Genomic DNA, 21,397 nt, shown 5'->3' with positions numbered 1-21,397 from the left:
GCCTTAAAAATGGTCTATGCAGATTAGCTCGATTTACCCTAGATGCTGCGAACAAAAGGGAGGCGAACAGAGCATGAAAGGGGGTGAGAGAGGCCGTTTCGACATGGCGAGCTATGAAATAGAACTCATTTCTCCCGGGCAAAAGACTGGACAGTCCCCTTCCTTTCTGGCGTATTTCTAGATGCCTCGTGGGGAAGAAGCACAATATCATCCTCTCTGAAGTCAGAGGTTACAGGAAGTTTAGCAGTCTAACCAAGAAAACGTGGAGCTCCTCGCAGAGATCTACGAAGCTCAAATGAAATACCTTCCTCCTGCAGAAAACACCAAACCTAAAGACAACGACACTGTAAACAACGAATCCAGCTCCATCAAAAGACCAGTCACCCGAGCCTTTCTTCTTAACCATCTCGTGTCTCCAAAGTCTCTACAGATTATAATTGGCAAATTTCAAACCAAAAAATCTCCGGGTTTTGACGGAATATCGATTGCCCAATTAAAATAACTCCCACATAAGCAGCTCGCGGAACTGGCAAACATAATTGACTCCATCATGAGGCTGTAACATTTCCCGACCTCTTGGAAGCACGCACAAATTGCGGTTATTCCCAAGAAAGGAGCAAAATCATCTCCATCTGACTATAGACCCATCAGCCTTCTGAGTTCCATTTCAAAGCTTGCCGAGATGGCAATAATCTACGTTTTTAACTTTTACAAAGGAAAACAACATCATTCCTGACGAACAATGTAGCTTTCGCGCTCATTATTCATCCGTCCATCAGGTCACCCGTCTGGCCGCACACATGCATCACGCTCTTGACAAAGGCAAAAACTTGGAGCAGTCCTCCTATACCTAACCAAAGCTTTCGACAAGGTCTGACACGACGGTTTGATCGCAAAATGCGTTTGATTAGGCCTCTCAGAAGACCTAACTGCTCTCATCAAGTCCTATCTATCGGACGGATCTTTCCAGGTCAAGATCAGGAAAACATTTTCCAGCCGAAAAACAATCGACAATGGCGTACATTAATGTACCCCGCTGGCCTTATTCTTTATTTCAGATCTGCCTAGAAAAGGGTACATTGACGTCGCGTTTTACACTGACGACACTGCTTCCTTCACGGCCTCTAGGCTCGAGGTTACCATTAATGAATGTTTACACAAGCAGCTCAATCATCGGTCAAGAGGTCCAAATTCTGGAGGTTGCAAATCAATCTCCTGAAAGCCCAGGCCATCATTTTTCATAAGAAGCGTTACGCACTGCGTGTCTCACAACTTAAGATCGACATCGCAACATTTCCATGGCTGGATAACATCACGTACCTCTCCACTTCGACCGACGCTTCGATTGGTTTTCCCAAATCCAGAAAGGTTCGGTGTTAGCTTTAGTTCGGATAGCAGGTTTGCTATCCTGCTATCTTCTCTGATCTGCCCTTCCAGCAGACTTCCCATCTCCATCAAATTCTTTTTTTACAAGATGTTAATTCGGTCCGTACTCCTATACGGATCTAATGTATACTTCAACTTTGTTACACCCAACCAGGTGAAACACTTAAATTTTTCCTAAATATGATCCTGAGGAGAATCTTAAATGCTCCATGGTTTGTCAGAAATAATGAAATTAACAGGGAAACTGACACTCCAGAAATCAAGCACTTCATATCTCAATCCTTTCATAAACAACAACTCAGCTCAAGTAAGTGGACATGCTGGGAGCTTAGCACCGCATCACCGCTAACCTCCCCTTTTCCATACTGAAACGGCCTCATCCGTCGATGCAGTCATAACTTTTGTCCCCATACGACAGAATCCAGTCGTATGTTAACTCAAGTTCGCGAATCTATACATCTGTTTTTTCGCCGGGTCGTCGTGTCCAATAACGACTGCCCGGTTGGCGGATGGTAGTAACCACCCTCAAGGGCGGTGAGGCGGTTTCGATTTAGTGTATTGGTAAGCCCAGGGCAAGTCTCCGCGACAAGGTATGCGTCATACATTCCAACGCTTGATTTTAGGCCAGAACAAAAAAAATCACTTTTGATTTGGGATGGGACAGAATTAATAACACCACTTTTGGCTTTGAGACAATAGAGAGACTTTATATTCATCAATAATCTTGAACAGCCTCTAGAAAAACTACAACGCCTCTTACTTATTATTGTTCTTCTTTTCTACATAATAGCAATTGGCTTTTGTATCAACTCAATCCCATCTAAATTTAAATGTACAAAACACTTAAAACATAATTAACATTATAAACAAAGATCAGAACAAAAATACGTTTAAATTGCGAAAACAAAACTTATATGCTACATATATATTTATTTGAACTTGGAACTATTTTATTTTTGAATTGTGTGAACTTAACTTTACTCACTGACATAAATGAGTAAATCTGCACAATTATCTAATTAAAAAACGTAACGAATAACTAACTTTTTTTCTTTAGTCTCAATTATCTCTTTAACACTCTCAAAAACTTTGGACAATCATAAAAATAGCCGCCAAAAAACTGTCCACTTTTAATGTAAATTATTTAGTTTGTTCTTTGAATTCTAAACTAAACATTTCTAAAGAATTGCCTTCGAAGGAATTTATTTCATGCCACTGAACAACTTCAACTGATGAGTTGCTTTTATGAAATGGTATGAATCCACTAAAACTTTCTCTAGTTGGTCGCCAGTCTAGTCGGCATGACTTACTCCTTCACTTAGTCTATGGTCTTCTGGTACCTTTTGGGTTTTCAAGTATTCTTTTTTGCGAGCTTTCTTTTGGCATATACAAATATCTTCAATCGGTGTTGCTGTCATGTTGCTTTATTCCATGTTGTATTCCCAGAGCAGTCGTTAAATTATGCGTTTCTACCTATATTCTATATTTCCATTCAAAGAAAGTAATTCGGTTATACTTCGTAAAGACTTTCCATTAAGTTCGCCGTTTGCTCTTCGTGTGCTTTTATTAATGCATCAGCGTTGAATATTATCGAATAATTACTACCTTTTATGAACAAGCTATAGTCATAATGTTATCTCTCAAGTCGTAACTTATTCATCACTTCATTGAATCTTAAATGCAACATTTTGGTGAATGTCTTACATACAGCTTAGACAGGTAATGCTTGATTTAATTGTTAGTCTTTTGTTCCAGTAAACAAACCCTCTGATTTACTGATATAGATATCTTTATCTGTTGTTCCCTTTAAAAATACGATTCGAACATCAATTTGCTTTATCTTCCAGTCTGATTGAGGTTTATATCAAAATTCTAATACTTTGTAACTAAACTCTTCGCCTGTTTCAATGTTTATTTTTATCCTAACGTTAACTCTCGATCCCATGTCTCTAGTTTTCTAGGGTTTGATTGGTACTTGAGTAGTTGGTACTTGTAAATATATTTATATTTATACTTTACCGAACTCGAAATTTACGTGACGTCCTTACACCTGCCATCTCCGTCCTCAGCCTCCTGCTTCTTCTCATTTATATCGAGATATCTGGGCCTATACGTGTTATGAATCACTTTTGATTTGGGACCGAACGGAATTAATAATATTACTTTTGGCTTTGGAATAAGAGAGAGACTTTATTTATATCGCTGGTATTTTGTACTATTTTAAACAGTCTCCAGACAAACTACAATGCCCACTGATTGTTGTTCTTCTTCTTCTTTTCTACATACTAGGAATTGGCTCTTGTATCGACTTGAATCACGTATTTAACACTATCTACTTCCTACATCATAGGAAAGGTTCCGTTATGATTTGCGCGACCACAATATTGGTATTCAACTGGCTTGTCTTCTCATTCGTATCACTGGTGTGATTACTCCCAATGAATAAATATCTAGTCGTGCTAGAGTATTGACTAGTTGTTCGATAGGTTTATTGAGATAAGTTTTATAAGTACTTATAGCGGTCAGATGACCACAGCTGCATATGTTGTGGAAAAGGTCGAGTTGTTTATGGCCGACAAAATTGGAATGTACATATCTAATTTATAAGTTCACAAGCGACTCGGCTGTATATATATATATATATATATATATATATATATATATATATATATATATATATATATATATATATATATATATATATATATATATATATATATATAGCTGCTCCCACATCTGCATCTGACTTGGATCTGTCCTTATAAATTGTACGACCTCGTGAGAGATCAGAAAGGAGTAGAAAGTGCTGTTGGGTGATTTTAGGGATGGATAATAAACTATAATAAATTTTATATTAATTAATTCATTTATTATTATTATATTAATTAATTATTAATATTATTATCGGAATTAATTATATAAATTTGCTATAATTATCGCAAGCTTTGCTATAGTACGTAATATTAAATATTTGTTTTAGGTTTAAATTGGAATACTGCTAATACTGATATCTCGCCAAATATAATGGCCTACGACATAACTGGATTGAAACCGGATTATCTCTACAAGTTTAGAGTGTTTGCGGTCTATGCCAATGACGACTCAAAAAAGAGTCCTAATTCTAAAAGGTTCCATTTGAAAAAAATGGATTTCGATATGAAGAATCCTCTGCCTGTGTGTCCCATTACGTACGTGAAAACTATTAACCATACCGCGATGGAAATATATTGGCAGGTATGTATATACTCTTTAAGTACTGTACACATTGATACCAGTGCAAGATCACATTTGAGCACTAGAATAAATAACGATTAATAATTTTTCAAATAATTGAAGGTGTGAAAAAGTAAGGTTTCAAGTTTTTTTCTTGTATAAAATACCGCTAATTGTTACCGTGTAACTATTGTCAGTTACTGGAGTTATATTTTTCGGAAGAAAATTTAGAGTATCGCACGAAATGGCCTTCTCGGCATTTAAAACTATTTCGGCTGGAGTTCCACAAGGTAGCGTCTTAGGACCTCTCCTATATCTGCCCTACACTGCTGACACTCCAACAACAAAAGAAACGATATATCTCTGCCTAGGGCAATAGAAAAAGTACAAGTGGCAGTCAACAAAATCCACAAATGGGCGAAAAATTGGAAAATTCAACTTAACAGCTCCAAATATATCCACGTTAATGTTGTATTGCGGCGAAATAATAAAAACTTAATTATATCACTTAATGGACGCCCGATTCCTCAAGCAGAATCAGCTAAATACCTTGGAATCCATCTTGACTATAGATTAAATTGGAAACATCATGTTAGACAAAAAGTAAAACATATTAGAGCTAAAATAAAACAACTATGCTGATTAGTCGGAAGATACTCTCAACTTGATCTAAAATCAAAGAGATTGATCTAGAAGACAATTATAAAGTCAATTTGGACGTATGGGGTGCAAATATGGAGTTGTACAAAGAACTTAAATTAAATTAACTAGTCATTGAACGCTGTCAGAACAAGGTTCTTCGATTGATTACCAATGCCTATCGCTACATAACCAACGAAGAATTGCACGGTGGCCTGGAAATCAAATGGGTTTGCGAAGTTATCCAAGATTTCGCCTTGAAACACGAAAGAAGATTACTAAATCACACTGAACGTGGAAGCAATACAACAGCTGGACAGCGCGCAGTATGTCAGGAAATTGCGAACAGGAGAAGCGAACCAAATCATACGAACTTATAAAAAGTATATACCTTTAGTGTAAACTATAGCAATAAGTTATTACAATTTTATAATTGAGGAATACATATTGATGTATTTTCTCGCACTCGTCTTGCTTGTGAATTAATTCAAGTACAAATGAAAAGTAGTAATAAATTAATTGTAAATTAAGATTGTACTAAGCGTATCTAATAAAGATGTTAAAAAAAAATTTAAAACCGTGCATTGTGTAATTCTAATGTCAACAAATGTGTCGTTTTTTTACTTTAAACATCCGTAAATTTTACTTTTTTACTTTGATACGATAGAAGAAAAATCCTGTTAAGGGCATTCTTGATTTGAGCTGTGAAAATATTTTTGAAAATCTCTTAACTCTCTTGTTGTCTGAACAATGTTTGATCCTTTTCCTTTCGTGTTTAGTGTCCCCAGTTCACGGAATCAATTGACGGTTTCTATATTAACTATATGCCCGCTACTCAAGCAGGCGATGACTACATGAAAGCTACTGTGGAAGGAAATAGTACTACCAAATACACAATCAACTATTTGCAACCGGACACAAGTTACGACATTAAGCTGCAAAGTTTTAATTCGACCTTGGCAAGTGAATTTAGTCCAGTGATGAAAGGTCGAACCGCAGGTAAGGATCTTACGATAATAGGTTGCTGTTTAATAAGTTTTGTCGTTTGTTAAGCGATTTTGTTATTAAACTAGATAACCAACTGACACTCGCTATATATAACAGGTCAATTGAAAAGTCCCCGACCTGGCACATAGATGGCGCTACTAGAATTAAATCTGTAGGAATGTTCGTCGGGTCGGTCGGTCGGTCGAAATGTGTGGCTGCCGCTGCGATTATTTATCAGAACACTCACTACTATTTTTGGAAGGAATTTGCACGGGAACTAAAAACACTGGTTGAATCAAAGTTGTTTATTCTAACTTACGATTGATACATGTGGTCGATGGGAGAATGGACAGGATATTAGGTTAAGGTGAAGGAAGTACGGTAGCGCTGTGGAAGTGGTACTGTTACAGGGGGACGGTGATAAGAAAAGAGAACGAGACGTCGTCCCGATGGTCTTTTATACCCTGGAACTGCATGGTACCAATCCACCGGCGTTGCCAACCTTTGTAGTTGTTGATGGTGAATTGATGGTGGCCTAAAGGGTCGTGGCGGTCGCCACAAATCCATATGTTTTTTAGTTAGCCTTAACTCTCAAAAGAGACGTGTATAAATTTGACAGCTATCGGATCATTAGTCTGCGAATTATAGTATTTTGTGTGAAGCAATTTTTTTTTGTGTTAAATAATCTAAGAAAGGAATTTCGCATGTTGATAAAATATTGCTTTTTGAAAGGAAAAATTACAGTTGAAGCAAAAACTTTGCTTGATTCCAAGTTTCCGGACACTGCCCCAGGAAAATAGACTATGAAGGATTTGTACGCTAAGCTTAGACGTGGTGAAATGAGCACCTAAGATAGTAAACGCAGTGGATGCCTAAAAGAGGTTGTTACCGACGAAAACATTTAAAAAATCCACAAAATGATTTTGAATTACCGTAAATTGAAACTGAACGAAATAGCAGATATCTAAAGATATCAACTGAACTAGAATTGCTAATAAAATAATGCATTTAGTAGTGGTAATACCGTTTCTATAAATGATAAATTTGCTCTTGTATCTGCAATTCAGTTTTAGATATTGTTACCTTATAACTGATACAACTTGCTGATCATTAGCACTTGATCTAGCCGATCGCGCATTTGACTGTCTTCTTCTTGGCATTGTTAATAATAAAAATGAATAAAATAATAATAAATGTGATATACATAAGGACACTTAACTCTATTCTCGATAAATCGGCCGCAATTAGAATACGATATAAATACCGTTAGCACAAATATATCAAATTTGACATATATGTCATTATTTTTCGATTAATTATCGCGTTATCAATTTGATATACCTATCGAAAATCTACATTTGTATGATATATAAATTGTCATCAAATATTAAACGGCTAGCGTCGAGGAATATAACTCCAATGTTTAACACATTACATATTCTAATCGCGGTTCATAGTGGCCGATAGTCTTAATCAGTATTCAACATTCTTAGTTACAAAATACATTTCCAAATGCATCCATAGATATTTAATAACCAGCAACCATATTTCTTTGTGACGGCGAAACAGTGAATTTTAGTGGCAATGGCACTTTACGTGGGAAAACATAATTGCTGTTTTTATAATTTTCCTTGCAATTGTCCCAATTTTTTTCAATGTATAAACCTTGCTTGAACTTCTGCAAAAACATCAAAACCAAAATTATGCAAATCGGTCCAGACTTTCTCGAGTTTTAACAAGACTAACAAATAGCAATTCATCCACTGTGCAATGGACTATAGGACTGTGTTGAATAAAAGCAGATTATCCAAATTTTTCCTATATCCACTTCATCATTCTGCAATATTATTTAGTTCTTAAAGTTTAAATTATTTTTAGTTTTATTTATTTTCAATAAGTCTGATTCTCAAGATTTAGAGTTCTCAAGAGTAAGATTTGTCAAGAAAATTAATTACAATAATACATTTGATATCGATACATTTGAGAAAATAATAAAATAATGATAAAATAAAGAAACCAAATGTATATAATCTCTTCGACATGGTGTTGGTGTCTTGGACGAACAATTTACAGAAATCTTTAGAATAAAATCCCACTGTATCAAGAAGGACAAAACCTTGGAAGTACATCTTGATTGTCTAATAAATTCCCACCTCACGGATGGAATCCATAGAATTGGAGGATCTCTGAAACAAGTATTTTGAAGTTCAGGATTTAATAATTATTGTCTGAAATTATAAAAACATGACTTTCTTATTGAACGACATAACTTACTGAACAACTATATGCATAATCAACAAGAAAATATTATATATATTTATGATTTATTTTTAAGTGAACTCGAGTTTGCCGAATCACGCTAAAAAATCAACTGCTGAGAAAAATAGTACCGACAGTAACTTGTATATAGCAATTGGCTGCGCTACTTTGTTGGGAATCCTTGTAGTAATCGCAGTTGTGGCCTTTTTCATGTGCAGTAAATGGAAGAAACAGAAAACTGCAGGTGAGTACTTGTTCCTTTGTCGTTATTTAGATCGCCTTATTTTAATTATTCACATACATTTCTTGAAATTGCTATTTCTTCAATTTAATATATAACATCTCTATTCTGACTAACCTACAATTCATCTTTAGAACAACTTAAATCTAGGTATATATCTAGTAGAACCCTTCGGCCTTAGCCTAGCCCCTAATAATTTTTATGCATTTACGCTGCTTTTTTATTAAATGCATCTTTAATTATTTTGAGTTTGTTCTATCCTATTAGTTCGATATCAGCATCAGAATGGAGTCTTTCTTCACATCTCTTTAAGATTATCTTAATTTCCTGGGGGACAGCCGGTATCTGAAGGTATCGGTGTAAGTAATCAGCCTAGTAATATCCGGGTGCACCTACAATACTTTTCAGGACTTCGTTCTTATAATAACAATTTATTACACTGATTATAGTGATTCTGGTTCAAAAAACCAATACATTTTCCTATATTTGAAAACTAGTTGTATCCTTTTACTCAAATTTTTTTCTTTCCAAAATTCATTCAGAGATAATTTGTGTTGTTGCTATATGAAATGATGGTATTAGTTATTGTTATTGGTACTTGTGCGGTTTGATCATACATAATCTGCACAATCACAGATTTAATTTCGTGTATTTTCCAGGTTTAGGGCCATTTATTTTTATTGTCACTTGTCTCTTATAATATTCGTATGGCTTCTTTGTTACTCTATCCAACAACAAGGATCGCAGTATCATCAGGAAATGTAGCCATCGTATTATTCTTCATTTGCTGTATATCACATATGTAGAGTAGAAAAATTCTTTGTGGTACATCTGGTTTATCTTTGACTAAAACATTCTGACTATAATATAATGCTACACACACACCGAGTCAACGAAGGACAATGAATGTGATTCGGCGTTAGATACCGAACATTCGTTGGCCTTCGATGGAACGTACATATTGCATTTGTTGTTAGAACAAACGTTCGTTGGGCGTGAATCCGTATTTTTCAACGGCGGCGGCGATTATAGTTTATATACCTACACTGTTCATACCGCATTCGTCGATTGCATTCATTTGTTTTGATGTTACCGACACTCTACGGATTGCAAGCGAATGCCAACAAACCTTCGTTGCCGTCGTCAAACCGTCCAAACAGAACTAAAAATATCCCAACAAACCCATTCGTTGTCTTTCGTTGGCCCAGTCTCTACGTAGCATAACATTTTAATAGTTCAGAATGTTGCTTCAGTAACATTTCTTGTAGCTTATAAGCAAGGTCGTTCTTCTATACCTTATAGAAGACTTGTGTTACATCTGAACTAATATAGCTGAACATACCTTTTTTTCTTCATAGTATTCTTCAGTTACATCTGTTATTCTATTCACCTTGTCAATTGTTAATAAACCAAAACTGATATGTAGGTATTAGTTTTTTTCTCTTTATAATCGATTTTATTCTTTTCAGCAGGAGTTTTTCCAATACCTTAGATATTACTTAATTTTTAATTAAATTTGTGATTAATTTCGTTTAAACGAAAAAACCGTTGAACTGTAAAGGAATTTTTAATAATTCTTAAACTATAAGTTAATTATGAATGACTTAATTGAGATATATGTAAATTATGACCAAATTAACATTCGTATTTGTAACTATCGAGATATTTCGATTTCAATTAATAAGATTAAATGGAAGTTTGAATAGTGTAATCGAAATGGCAAAATATATATTCTCTATGAATTAAAATATCTCTTCTATAAATAAAAAATATTAAAAAAGACTTAATGCTCTTGATTCGTCTTGTCTGATTCTCGTCCTTGAGAAGTCACATTGACAAAGACATTATGAAGAACTCTTCGTTCATAACTATGGATCAATTGATAATAGTTTGGTTAATGGTACCCATTTCCAAATCTTTATGGAGATCACCATTTTTGAAGTAGCACGGGTTATTAACAGCATTCCTCAATACTTTATGGTAAAATCGGGGAATTATGTCCACATCAGCCACATCAATATGACCAGTATAGTATGTTGAATATTGTCACCCAGGGTGAGAGAATGATCAGAATTCAAATACCAAGAACTTGACTTATATAATTTACAGGCACATTTTGTACCATATATAGCGTACCCTAATAAAATGATTAAATTGCATTTTATTGCAATCTTTTTTGTCGTGTCCAAATCCATAGTAGACTGATAAATGATAAATCTATAGCCGTAATAAGATAGGAATTCTATACACTGTCTCTTCTTGATAGTATGTTTAAGTAGACAATAAACTGTAGAGACAATTATGTCATATACTTTAGATGTAACTCTTACTACGGAGATAGTTTGATATTCCTGTATTTTGTATACGAGAATGATTTGAATTAAATCATTTTGATTTAGTCAGTCATTGTCATTAAAAATTTCTGACTTAGTCTTTAATTCCTAACTGGATTTCTCCCTCAAATTTACACGAGAGCTTGATATTTCTTGATTATTCCTCTGTGAATGTTTTTGTAAAATTGATTTCTTGTAATCATACATTTTGTGTAGTTAGTTGGATGTCCCCGTACATGTTGTACATACATCTAAATAAAAACAATATACGAAAGAATATATAATTGCATATTTAATTTTACATGATCCTTGAACGTTAATGCAATAAATATTAATAAAAATCTCAGGTAACAAGCAAGCTTCAGAACACCAGATCCAGCCAGATGCAGAATCGAAGGGTCGATCAAATGGATGCACAATTACCGGAAATAAGATCACCATCACGTCAAATCCATTAGCAGACGCAGAAAATAAGGTGAGTGGCATCTTTCGATATTACTATACAGGGTGGTTCACTTAAATGTATATTTGTTATATCTTGATATCCAGTTATTTGATTTGCTAAGTTAATGTAATAATTTATAGTAATAACTTGTCTGTTATAACCCAATAAGTAAACTTATAATCACTATAACACATCACTCAATAAGTTTCTGGTTTTTTTTTAAATAACCACTTGTTTGTGTGTATCATTATAAAATCCTATAGACTTAGTTATATTATAATGTAAACACACAATTCCATAATGACACTTTTTTTTGTTTCTTTTAAAATAGGAAAAGTTATCTACTATAATTAAAATACAGAAAAAAAATGGTATGTTCAAAGTTATTTTGTACATACGTCATTTAAATTTGTGACTTGAAACAGTGAGTTTTAGTTCAATTTGGGTTTGACATACAACAAAATTGTAATCTAAATAAAATAATTGAACAAAAATGTTATCAAATATAATTTATTTTAACAATATAGTACATCTAAAAACTACAGTAAATTATACAGCCACAATAGTTTATAGGTTAGAGTTATAACCTCTAATAACTATTGCTTTCATGAAATTTGCATACGTCTGGCAACCGGACGACTTTGACACGCTCATTCGTTTACGTGTTCGAACTAATCAGACAGCATCGTGTTCTTTTTTAACTAGAATAAAATGAGAAGGAAAATATTGTCTGATTCTAAAACGCAGGCAATACATTAAAAATTTTGATGACATGTGTACAAAATAACTTTGAATAGACTATATGTCCTATCGGATACTTATTGAGTCATGAACATTGCTATAAAATTAATTATAATGAAGCACATCGATTGCAAAATAAATTAAGTGAACCTTTCCAAGAAAATGTCTACTACTATATGAATTCTGATATTAAAAATCACTTAGCTCATTTGTAGTAGACTATCTTTTATTGTTTGAAGCCAAAAAACAAGTAGCTTTATAGATACTTCATTCGTTAAAAAAAAAAACAATATAGAGCTACAGCTTTGACAGTCTTGCATAATTTGCTTTTATGGCTATATTATTAAAAGCTTTCACATTTCAAGTTGTCTTAGGTCAGATCGTATTATCTTTTGTTTTGAAACATCTCATGCACTAGACATAAACTGTTAAATCGATTGCTTTGAGACTAACGACTAATTAAATCCATGCAATTTATAGTGCTTAGCATTATTATCCCGCAGAAACAAATTTGCCAATACAGATTTTAGAATAGATCATAAACTAGGTCAATTTATCTTTTTTTATATACCTTTGGAGTGCAATAGTTTCGAAAACAACGGATTTATTGGGAAAGCGTTAGTTATTAATTAATTAAATATTGGTTGTGAAGTTTAAAGTAAATGTATGTATTATGTCATCACCGTGAAAGAACAATTTATTTTTATTCAACATTATTTATCATCGAAGTGGTTGATTACTGTAACCCTATCATTAAGTGTTTGCATCTATCATTTTTTGATCATTTTTCACTTAAAAAAGGTATTTATTGAGAATATATATATATATATATATATATATATATATATATATATATATATATATATATATATATTTATCAAAATATTCTTTACCATATTCTACTATTTGTCCCATCTATCTGGTAACATGGCAATACCATCTCGAAAGAACATCGTTGGTTTAGTAGTGATCATTGATAGATTTTCGTGTGCCAACCAAACCATGCTGTATTAATCTGAAGTAGTAATCAGAAGGCGTAATGAGAAGATTTGGTGAGACAATTGGATGTGGCAGAACTTTCCATTCGAAATTGAAACTGCTTCTAATGGTATTTTGCAATTTAAGCAATTGAAGAAATTTTGTGTATTGTCCAGTTTCACTCTTTTCGTTACTTCCCATCACATGTAAATATCTGGATATACTGAGTTCATCAACTGTTAGGCTTTCTGAAAGTTCTTTGTGTATTTGAACCTTACTTTCATCCAATAAGTCTTGCAATTACGTTGAAGCCTTAACCCAACAATTGAGGTATGATAAAGTATCTCCACTATAAGTTTCCAAATGTGTTTGATGGGCCCTAGAAGCAGATTTATTCCAATAAAATAACAATTATTACTTTAATGTCAAACATTCAATTTTGAGGTCTCCATGATTAACTAGAGGCGCTAATTGAATTGCTATATTGAATGACTCAATAATACTAAATGTAAAACTATTATTTCATGTAAAGAAATTGCAAAACAACCGAATTTAACAATTAGGTTGTATAACAGCGGCTTACATACGCTGTTATGTTTCTACTAGCAAACTGTTACATTCATCGGCTTTATTCCTTTTGATTAAATAATAAAAGTAATGAGTGCCGCAAATGCACCTTTCCAGCCATGAAACTAGACATTTTCAAAGATGTATAAATCTATGATGGTGTTACTATACGTACATACATAAATATGGCTGATCAAAATATCGCAAGTACCCAATATAGAGAGTCATTACCGGGTTTTTCGAAAAAATAACTAATCGATCTTCAAGAAAATAGAAAAATATATTTATTCAAAGCATTTGATCACTATTATCTGTTACATCAAGTTTCAACAGTTCGTAATACACCACGTCACTCTGGTCCCACCAAGCACAGAGCATTGACATGCGATCAAAACGATTTGGCCTTGGAATCGATCGGCCGGCTTTGCCAGGTGATAACCATGGTCTTCTACGCTTAGAGTTTTCAAAATAAATCAACTTTTGATCACCAGCTACAACTCGATGCAGAAATTACTTCCGATCATATATTCGAAGCAAAATTTCACAGACGATTTTCCATTTGCTGTTATTCAGTTGATATAGCACGCATCTTCCTATCTTTTGGGGTTTCCCCATTGCTCGTAATCGCTAATCGTTTCTTAGTTTAGTTTGAGTCTTCAGCCAATAACTGTTACAGCTTCGCATCTTCAAACTTTTTCGTTCTACTGTTCTACATTCTTTGTCTTGTACATCGAAATGACCACTTTTGAATTTTCGAAATCACGCCTCACAAATTTTTAAGGTTAGAGCATATTCACCGTATGTTTCTACTAGCAAACTGTTACATTCATCGGTTTTTTCCTTTTGATTTAATAATAAAGGTATTGAGTGCCGCTAACGCACCTTTCCAGCCATGAAACTTACATTTTCAAAAATGCATATTTTTATAGCTTGATAGTAGAATAAAATGAATTATTTGTCAAATAATAACATTGAATATGGAAGTCCAGCGACATCTATGGAAAAACCGGTAATTACTTTCCGGTACACCTGGTACCTGTGATATGTCACATGCAGTGTATCAAATTGCACCTAATAATTTCTCTCTGCTGAAGTTTCTTGTATATGTTACTCAGATATTATTCTCGCGTTCTGCTTAAATATTCACGCCGTTTTTCAGACTAAATTCTTCAATATTCGCGCAAACAACCTAAGTAATATGCTCAGTAAATAATAAATATCTCACCAAAACATAGTAAAACTTTAATTCGGTGTCATAACAGGTCAATTGAAAAATTCCTGTCCTGACACAAAGATGGCGCTACTATAATTAAATCCATGTGTTTTTTAGTTAGCCCTAATCTTCAAAAGATGCGTGTATAAATTTGACAGCTATCGGATCATTAGTATGTGAACTATAGCATTTTGAGTGAAGAAACTTTTGTTAATGTAAAAAGTTACAGTGGAAAAAAATACAGTTGAAGCAAAAACTTGGCTTGATGCCAAGTTCCCGGACACTACCCCAGGAAAATCAACCATCAAGGGTTGGTATGCTAACTTTTGACCTGGTGAAATGAGCACCGAAGACGGTGAACGCAGTGGACTCCCAATAGAGGTTGTTACCGACGAAAACATTTAAAAAATCCAGAAAATGATTTTGAATGACTATAAATTGAAATTGAATGAAATAGCAGATACTCTAAAGATATCAACTGAATGTGTACATCATATCATTCACGAATATTTCGGTATGAGAAAGCTCTATGTAAAGTGGATGCCGCGAGAGAGATCACTTTTGACTAAAAATAATGACGAATTGATGACTCGGAGCAGTATTTGAAGATGATCAAGCGTAATAAACCCAAGTTTTGCATCGATACGTGATAACGGATAAAACATGGTTCCATCATTTCCCCCCTAAGTGTAATCGACAGTCATCCGAGTGGACTGCACAGGGTGAACCCGCTCCAAAGGGTGGGAAAACGCAAGAGTCGGCTGGCAAGGTTATGGCGTCTGTATTTTGGGATGCGCATAGAATAATTTTCACTGACTACCTTGAAAAAGGAAGGACCGTCAACAGCGACTATTATTATATACCATTTGAAAGAAAGTGCTACTTCCCCAAGACAACGCACTCTGTCACAAGTCAGTGAAAACGATGGAAAAAATCCATGAATTGGGCTTTGAATTGCTTCCTCATCCAGACCGCATTCTCCAGATCTGGCCCCCAGCGACTATCCAGTTTTAAATTTTCATCGAATGAAGAGGTGATTGCCGAAACTGAGGCCTATTTTGAAGCAAAGAACAAATCGTACTACGAAAATGGTATTGAAAAGTTGGAGGGTCGCTATAATCAGTGTATCACTCTTGAAGGGAATTATGTTAAATAAAAAAAACTAATTTTTCCAAAAAAATGTGTTTTATTAAGGTAGGCCGGGGACTTTTCAATTGACCTATTATTTTGGCGCCTGTTGTGTCAGCATATGGAGGTCCCAACTTCTAACATATTGATTTATATCCCGTTGATGGAAATTACCAGTATATGTGTGATGTGAGTTCTAGCTCTACTGCTCTTATGACATTTTCCTTGAGCCTTCATTCATAAGGGCCTGCAACTCAGTGTCTTTAAACGTGTGTAAAAATCAGCTGGTCGTTAAAATTGAAATAACCATTTATAAAAGAATAATTCCATACTTTAAAAGTATATTTTCCACACTGGGAAAATGTAAAAATATGTTTGGTATACCTAATAAGATATAAATCTAACATAATAAAACTCAAAAACATTACGTAAACTTCTTTGAGTACTTAATATTATAGTATACATATCACAACCAACAAGATACGAATTATGACGCATTATAGTTATTGTCCTCCAAAGGTTATTTTTATTTGTTAGTACATCTAAAGATACATATATATTTAATTTAAAAAAGGTGTAAAATAATATTGGCAAATTTCCGCGCAAAATCCTCAGCAATACTAAAAAATTAAAGCTAGGTTAATCCGTTTCTATTCCAGAAATTTCTAGCTCGGATTTTTTCCAGAATCCGAACGTGATGGAAATGCGTAATCTAGCGAACAACAACGTCCGGCATCAAGAACCTTCCACGCCTTCTGATAGTTCACCGAGTCCCGGTGACCATCAGAACGACAGTAAAAAGAGTCTAGGCGCAGAAGAAGCGGCGCCCACCGGCAGTAACTACGTGTGAATCTTTAGCTGTCCGCAACTGACTCCCTCAGTATGCGCCAAGTAGAAGAAAATTTGTCGGTTCTCCACATGCGCGCCATATTTTTCCATCTATTGTACATTATAAGTTCCATTTTCGTCATGATCGCCATTTTCAACTTTATAACTGAGCTGGAGTGGACATTTAACCCATCCAATAAAACAGCCAATGCGCACCATCAGAATTCACAAACGTCAGCAAGTCAATAACAGCAATGTTTCAATATCCAACGGTGGCAAACAATATTGCTACCTCAAATTAGTCTTTTGGTTTATGTTTGCTAGTTTATAAACTCTAAGGCAACTTTCTAGGCATTTGGCAACATGGCCCACCAGTACCAGTGCAAATTGAACTTTTTACACTGATTCGGTTACATATTCCGATGCAATAGACAGTATTTTCTCTTTTCTCTTTTTGGCAATATATTCGACATCATCTATGACGTTTAGTGGTTGTTTTATTGGACTGGCTAGATATGATGATTTTTGTGTTATAACAAGTATAAATATTTTTTCATTAGCCTAATAATATAATTTTAAATGGAAATATATTGAAATTTTTTGCCTTAAATGGCCTTAAATATGGTAAATAAGAGGAACCGAATGCGTGCGCAACCGAAATTTTCATTCTATCTAAAGTATGCTGACACTCTCGCGTTGGAAAATGTTCTTACGATTGCTGTGTTATTAATTTTAAGAAGAAATACGTCCCGGCTCGAATGTGTGGATCTCGGAGGACTCAACTTGATATTAAATCAAATTATTGGTTGAACTGATACTATACTGACTAACAGTTACTACCATTTTTATCTACATAAAATGAAACATAGGGCGAGCCATCTATTGATTTAATCTTGAAGGTCTTAAGATCTAAAAACGAATTAAACATCTAAAAAACTCTTTTCACCATCAATAAAATAATCTTTTCACCATCAAAGTGTATCGCCATTTTGAAGGTTAACTAAATCAAAAACAATCGATCTTAAGGCAGCAACAAGCTATTAAGAATATGTTAAAAATTAAATTTACTTACACTTAATTCAGAAGTATTTAACAATATTTGCATAATATTTAGAATTATATAATGGAAAAGAACGCAAATTCATTTTGTTGAACGTTCTAACCTCAAAATAAGGTTAAGTAAAGACGTGATTATCGTGTTATTAATTTGTTGAAGATGAAGAGAAATACAGAATTCACAGTTGATTCAAAAATATTTAATAATCATTCAAAAATATTTACAAACGCACCATCGAAAAAAACCAATTGATGGGTCACCCTATATTATATATCAGATTTTTCCTTAACTCAGTCATTAAGAACCTTAAATCTGTTTTCTGACATAGTTTTCTGGTACAAATTGTAGTTTAGACTCCAGCAATACACTAACTAGGTACATCTGCAACGGCGCATATGTTACTGAAGCTGAAGATGTGAAGCTGCTGTATGTTTCAGGACTTCGATTTTTACGACAAACATTAAGAATATAATATAAAGCAAATTCATATTCAGGAATGGCGTATAAAATTAAGTGTAGAGTACTTCCTAAATTTAGCTACCTCAATATTGGTTGTAATGTTTTTTTTTCCAATATTTTTTTAATAATTACTCGTAGTAATTCGCGAGTAGTATCCCATTTTGAAGAGTATTATATAAAGACACGTAAAAAACACAGTAAATGGTTCCTTGTATCTTCTAAAACAGTTTAAAATTTTTTTAGCGTCTACACACTTTAAATGATTGACGAGTTCATTGCACTAATAATAAGTACTTAATATATTGAATTATAGTCGGTATGGAATTGTATATATTGTGAAGAGTATATCGTATTGAATCGCTTTATTAGACACTAAGTATAGAGCACCGACAATTACAGTGGCATATTATTTTAGAATCTTTGAAGGATGGTCTACTAGACTTAAATTGCCATCCCACAACAGTTGAGTTTCCTAAATATGTGGAGTTGACCAAAAGGTTTGATTACATTTTACAAACATGTGCTTGCTCCATATTAGATTCCCGTCCAGATATATGCCAAAATATGTTCTTTATCTTTCCAATACTGTCAATAGTAACAGCTTTAATGTCACTTTCAAGAATAGAAGAATCCGTTAAACATAGTTTACCATGGAATGGCATCACACAGCTAGCCTCTGACACATTTTATTTACAAATTAAAAACCACATATTGACCAAAGAAAATTAAAATATGAGAAAAAATATAAATAACATGATAAACAGTACACAAATAACATTTTTTTGACCAAGGCCCATTTGCGAAAGAATCATACGTGTAAATTCGTCACTAAAATGTTAATGGCATACAAAATAAGAATAATCAATTTGCTTTACGGTTAATCCAGACAATTTAAGATTTTTTATGACAGGATTCTTAGGAGAACAATGTTTCGTTTTCTTAGATTCTGTACATCCCAGTGCACCGCACTGACTTAGACTACGAATTCATTATAATCAACTGGTACTGATAATAATTTAGTTCTAAAGACATAATTAACTTAGAAATATGGCATCCAAGAGAGCCTTCAAATACATTCAAACAAGTCAATAAAACGGCCGGAACAGGCGATTGCAGTGCCATCTGATTAGTGAACGCCGCAATGACCCAAGATATATAATATAGATATAATGTTGATTACGTAGAGGAAACATACATGTGCAAAACCTTTTAATAAACGCCAACTAGATAGATACATTATGTAACTTTTAGCAGCGTAAGTTACAACTGCCCTGTTGTAGATGTACCTTAACATATTGTATAGTATTTATTTTTTTTACAGTGTATATAAATAATGTAAATGTAAATATACATAACACGAATCTTTGATAAATAACTAAGTACTGATAAAGTAAAGTGCATTATAGCTTTAAAAGCCATAGTTTTATAATAATTTTGTGTGTATTTCGTAGTTTAAGTTTCTAATACTATATAATCAGGTGAGTGAGTGGTTCCTAAACATATTCTGAATTAAATAATTATATTTGGGAATAATATATAGACATCGGATAAATAAATGACAATAAATTTGATAATATCGAGACATCTCTGTGATATTTGTGTTGTTTTGCAAATAATGTACGATTACATTTTTGCTTGTTCTTATATTACGTCCTATTACTTGCCTTTTATGGAATAGTAAATATTTTAAAATAATATTTAATGTCGATTGTAAGATATTATCAATGCAAAATTCTTTTTCTAAATTCTATTTTTGTTCGTTAGATTAATTTTGTATTTTTAAGTTGTAGTTATTTTACTGTAGCAATTTTATGTACATACCAAAACTATGCTGTTTTAAGTTTTGACTTGATTTTTAATATACTTATGAACATATCCACCTGTTTTTTATTTCTAGTTATCAAGATATAATAGATTTACAAACTTGTTTTGGGCTTCGGGGTTACGGGATATTTTCCATAATTTTCATCACGTTCTTCTAATCTCTCTGCAACACGACGATATCCTGTTAAATGAACGATGTTAGTAATAATTTGAAGGCGATTTATTCGAGCTACAAAGAGTGCAACGTGAGGCCTGTAATGGTCATGCATGAAGTTAATACAGCGGCGTCGCGTTCAGTACCTTGGGGGTGCATAACGTTAGGTAAAAAAAAATTGTCCGTCATTTTATCAAAATTTTGTTTTGAGACAGATTATTACATCCGCTACAAGTGCACTGATTTTCTTGTGCATTCGGGCCAGCATAAATCATGGACCGTTGTGGTGAATACAGGGTGCAGGCGGCGGAGGATAATAGCACCATAATCAGGGTCTTGTGATTTGTGGAAATAGAGTTTTGTTTATGAAATAATTAATAAGCAAACTTCAAACCGAAAAATCTCCAAGCTTTGACGGAATATCGATTACGCAATTATAAAAGCTCCCGCGTAGACAGCTTGCGGAACTGGCACACATAATTAACTCCATCATGACGCTGCAACATTTACTGGCGTCTTGGAAACACGCACATATAGCGGTTATTCCCAAGAAAGGAGCAAACTCATCTCAGATGGAGACAGGCCCATCAGCTATCTCAGTGTCATTTCGAAGCTTGCCGAGAGGGTAATAGTCTACGCTCTTAACTATTTCAGTAGAAAAAGCAATATCATTCCTAACGAACAATTCGTCTTTCGCGCACCGTCCATCTGTCCATCAGACTACCCGTCTAACCGCACACATCCGTCACGCTTTTGTCCAACGTAAAAAGCTTGGAGCAATCCTCCTGGACCTAACCAAAGTTTTCGAAAAGGCCTGACACGACGGTTTGATCACAAAATGCGTGTGGAAATCCTAACCGCTCTCATCAAGGCCTGTCTATCAAACAGATTTTTCGAGGTCAAGATCAGGAAAATCCTTTCCAGTCGAAAAAAAATGACACTGGC

The 21,397-nt window shown here is 34.1% G+C and overlaps 1 protein-coding gene across 3 annotated transcripts in view; it reads left to right on the top strand.

Annotated features, from left to right (window-relative positions):
* Positions 1-19,199, top strand: part of LOC143191352 (interference hedgehog) — a 114,167-nt gene extending 94,968 nt beyond the window's left edge. For 2 of the 3 annotated variants that reach the window (XM_076396312.1, XM_076396313.1), the window contains 5 exons: positions 4,367-4,620; positions 6,018-6,237; positions 8,561-8,728; positions 11,406-11,533; positions 16,816-19,199. In XM_076396312.1, coding sequence (XP_076252427.1) covers positions 4,367-4,620; positions 6,018-6,237; positions 8,561-8,728; positions 11,406-11,533; positions 16,816-16,980 — 935 coding nt within the window. In that variant the 3' untranslated portion in view covers positions 16,981-19,199. Of the gene's footprint in view, positions 1-4,366; positions 4,621-6,017; positions 6,238-8,560; positions 8,729-11,405; positions 11,534-16,789 lie in introns of all 3 variants that reach the window. The other variant, XM_076396314.1, reaches the window with a different exon arrangement.
* The last annotated feature ends 2,198 nt before the right edge of the window (positions 19,200-21,397 follow it).

The sequence above is a fragment of the Rhynchophorus ferrugineus genome, unplaced genomic scaffold (genome assembly GCF_030347505.1).
Source record: "Rhynchophorus ferrugineus isolate W39M unplaced genomic scaffold, kcgeb_rfMv2 rfM2, whole genome shotgun sequence".
NCBI lineage: Eukaryota > Metazoa > Arthropoda > Insecta > Coleoptera > Curculionidae > Rhynchophorus > Rhynchophorus ferrugineus.
This window is presented reverse-complemented; position numbering and strand designations above follow the sequence as displayed.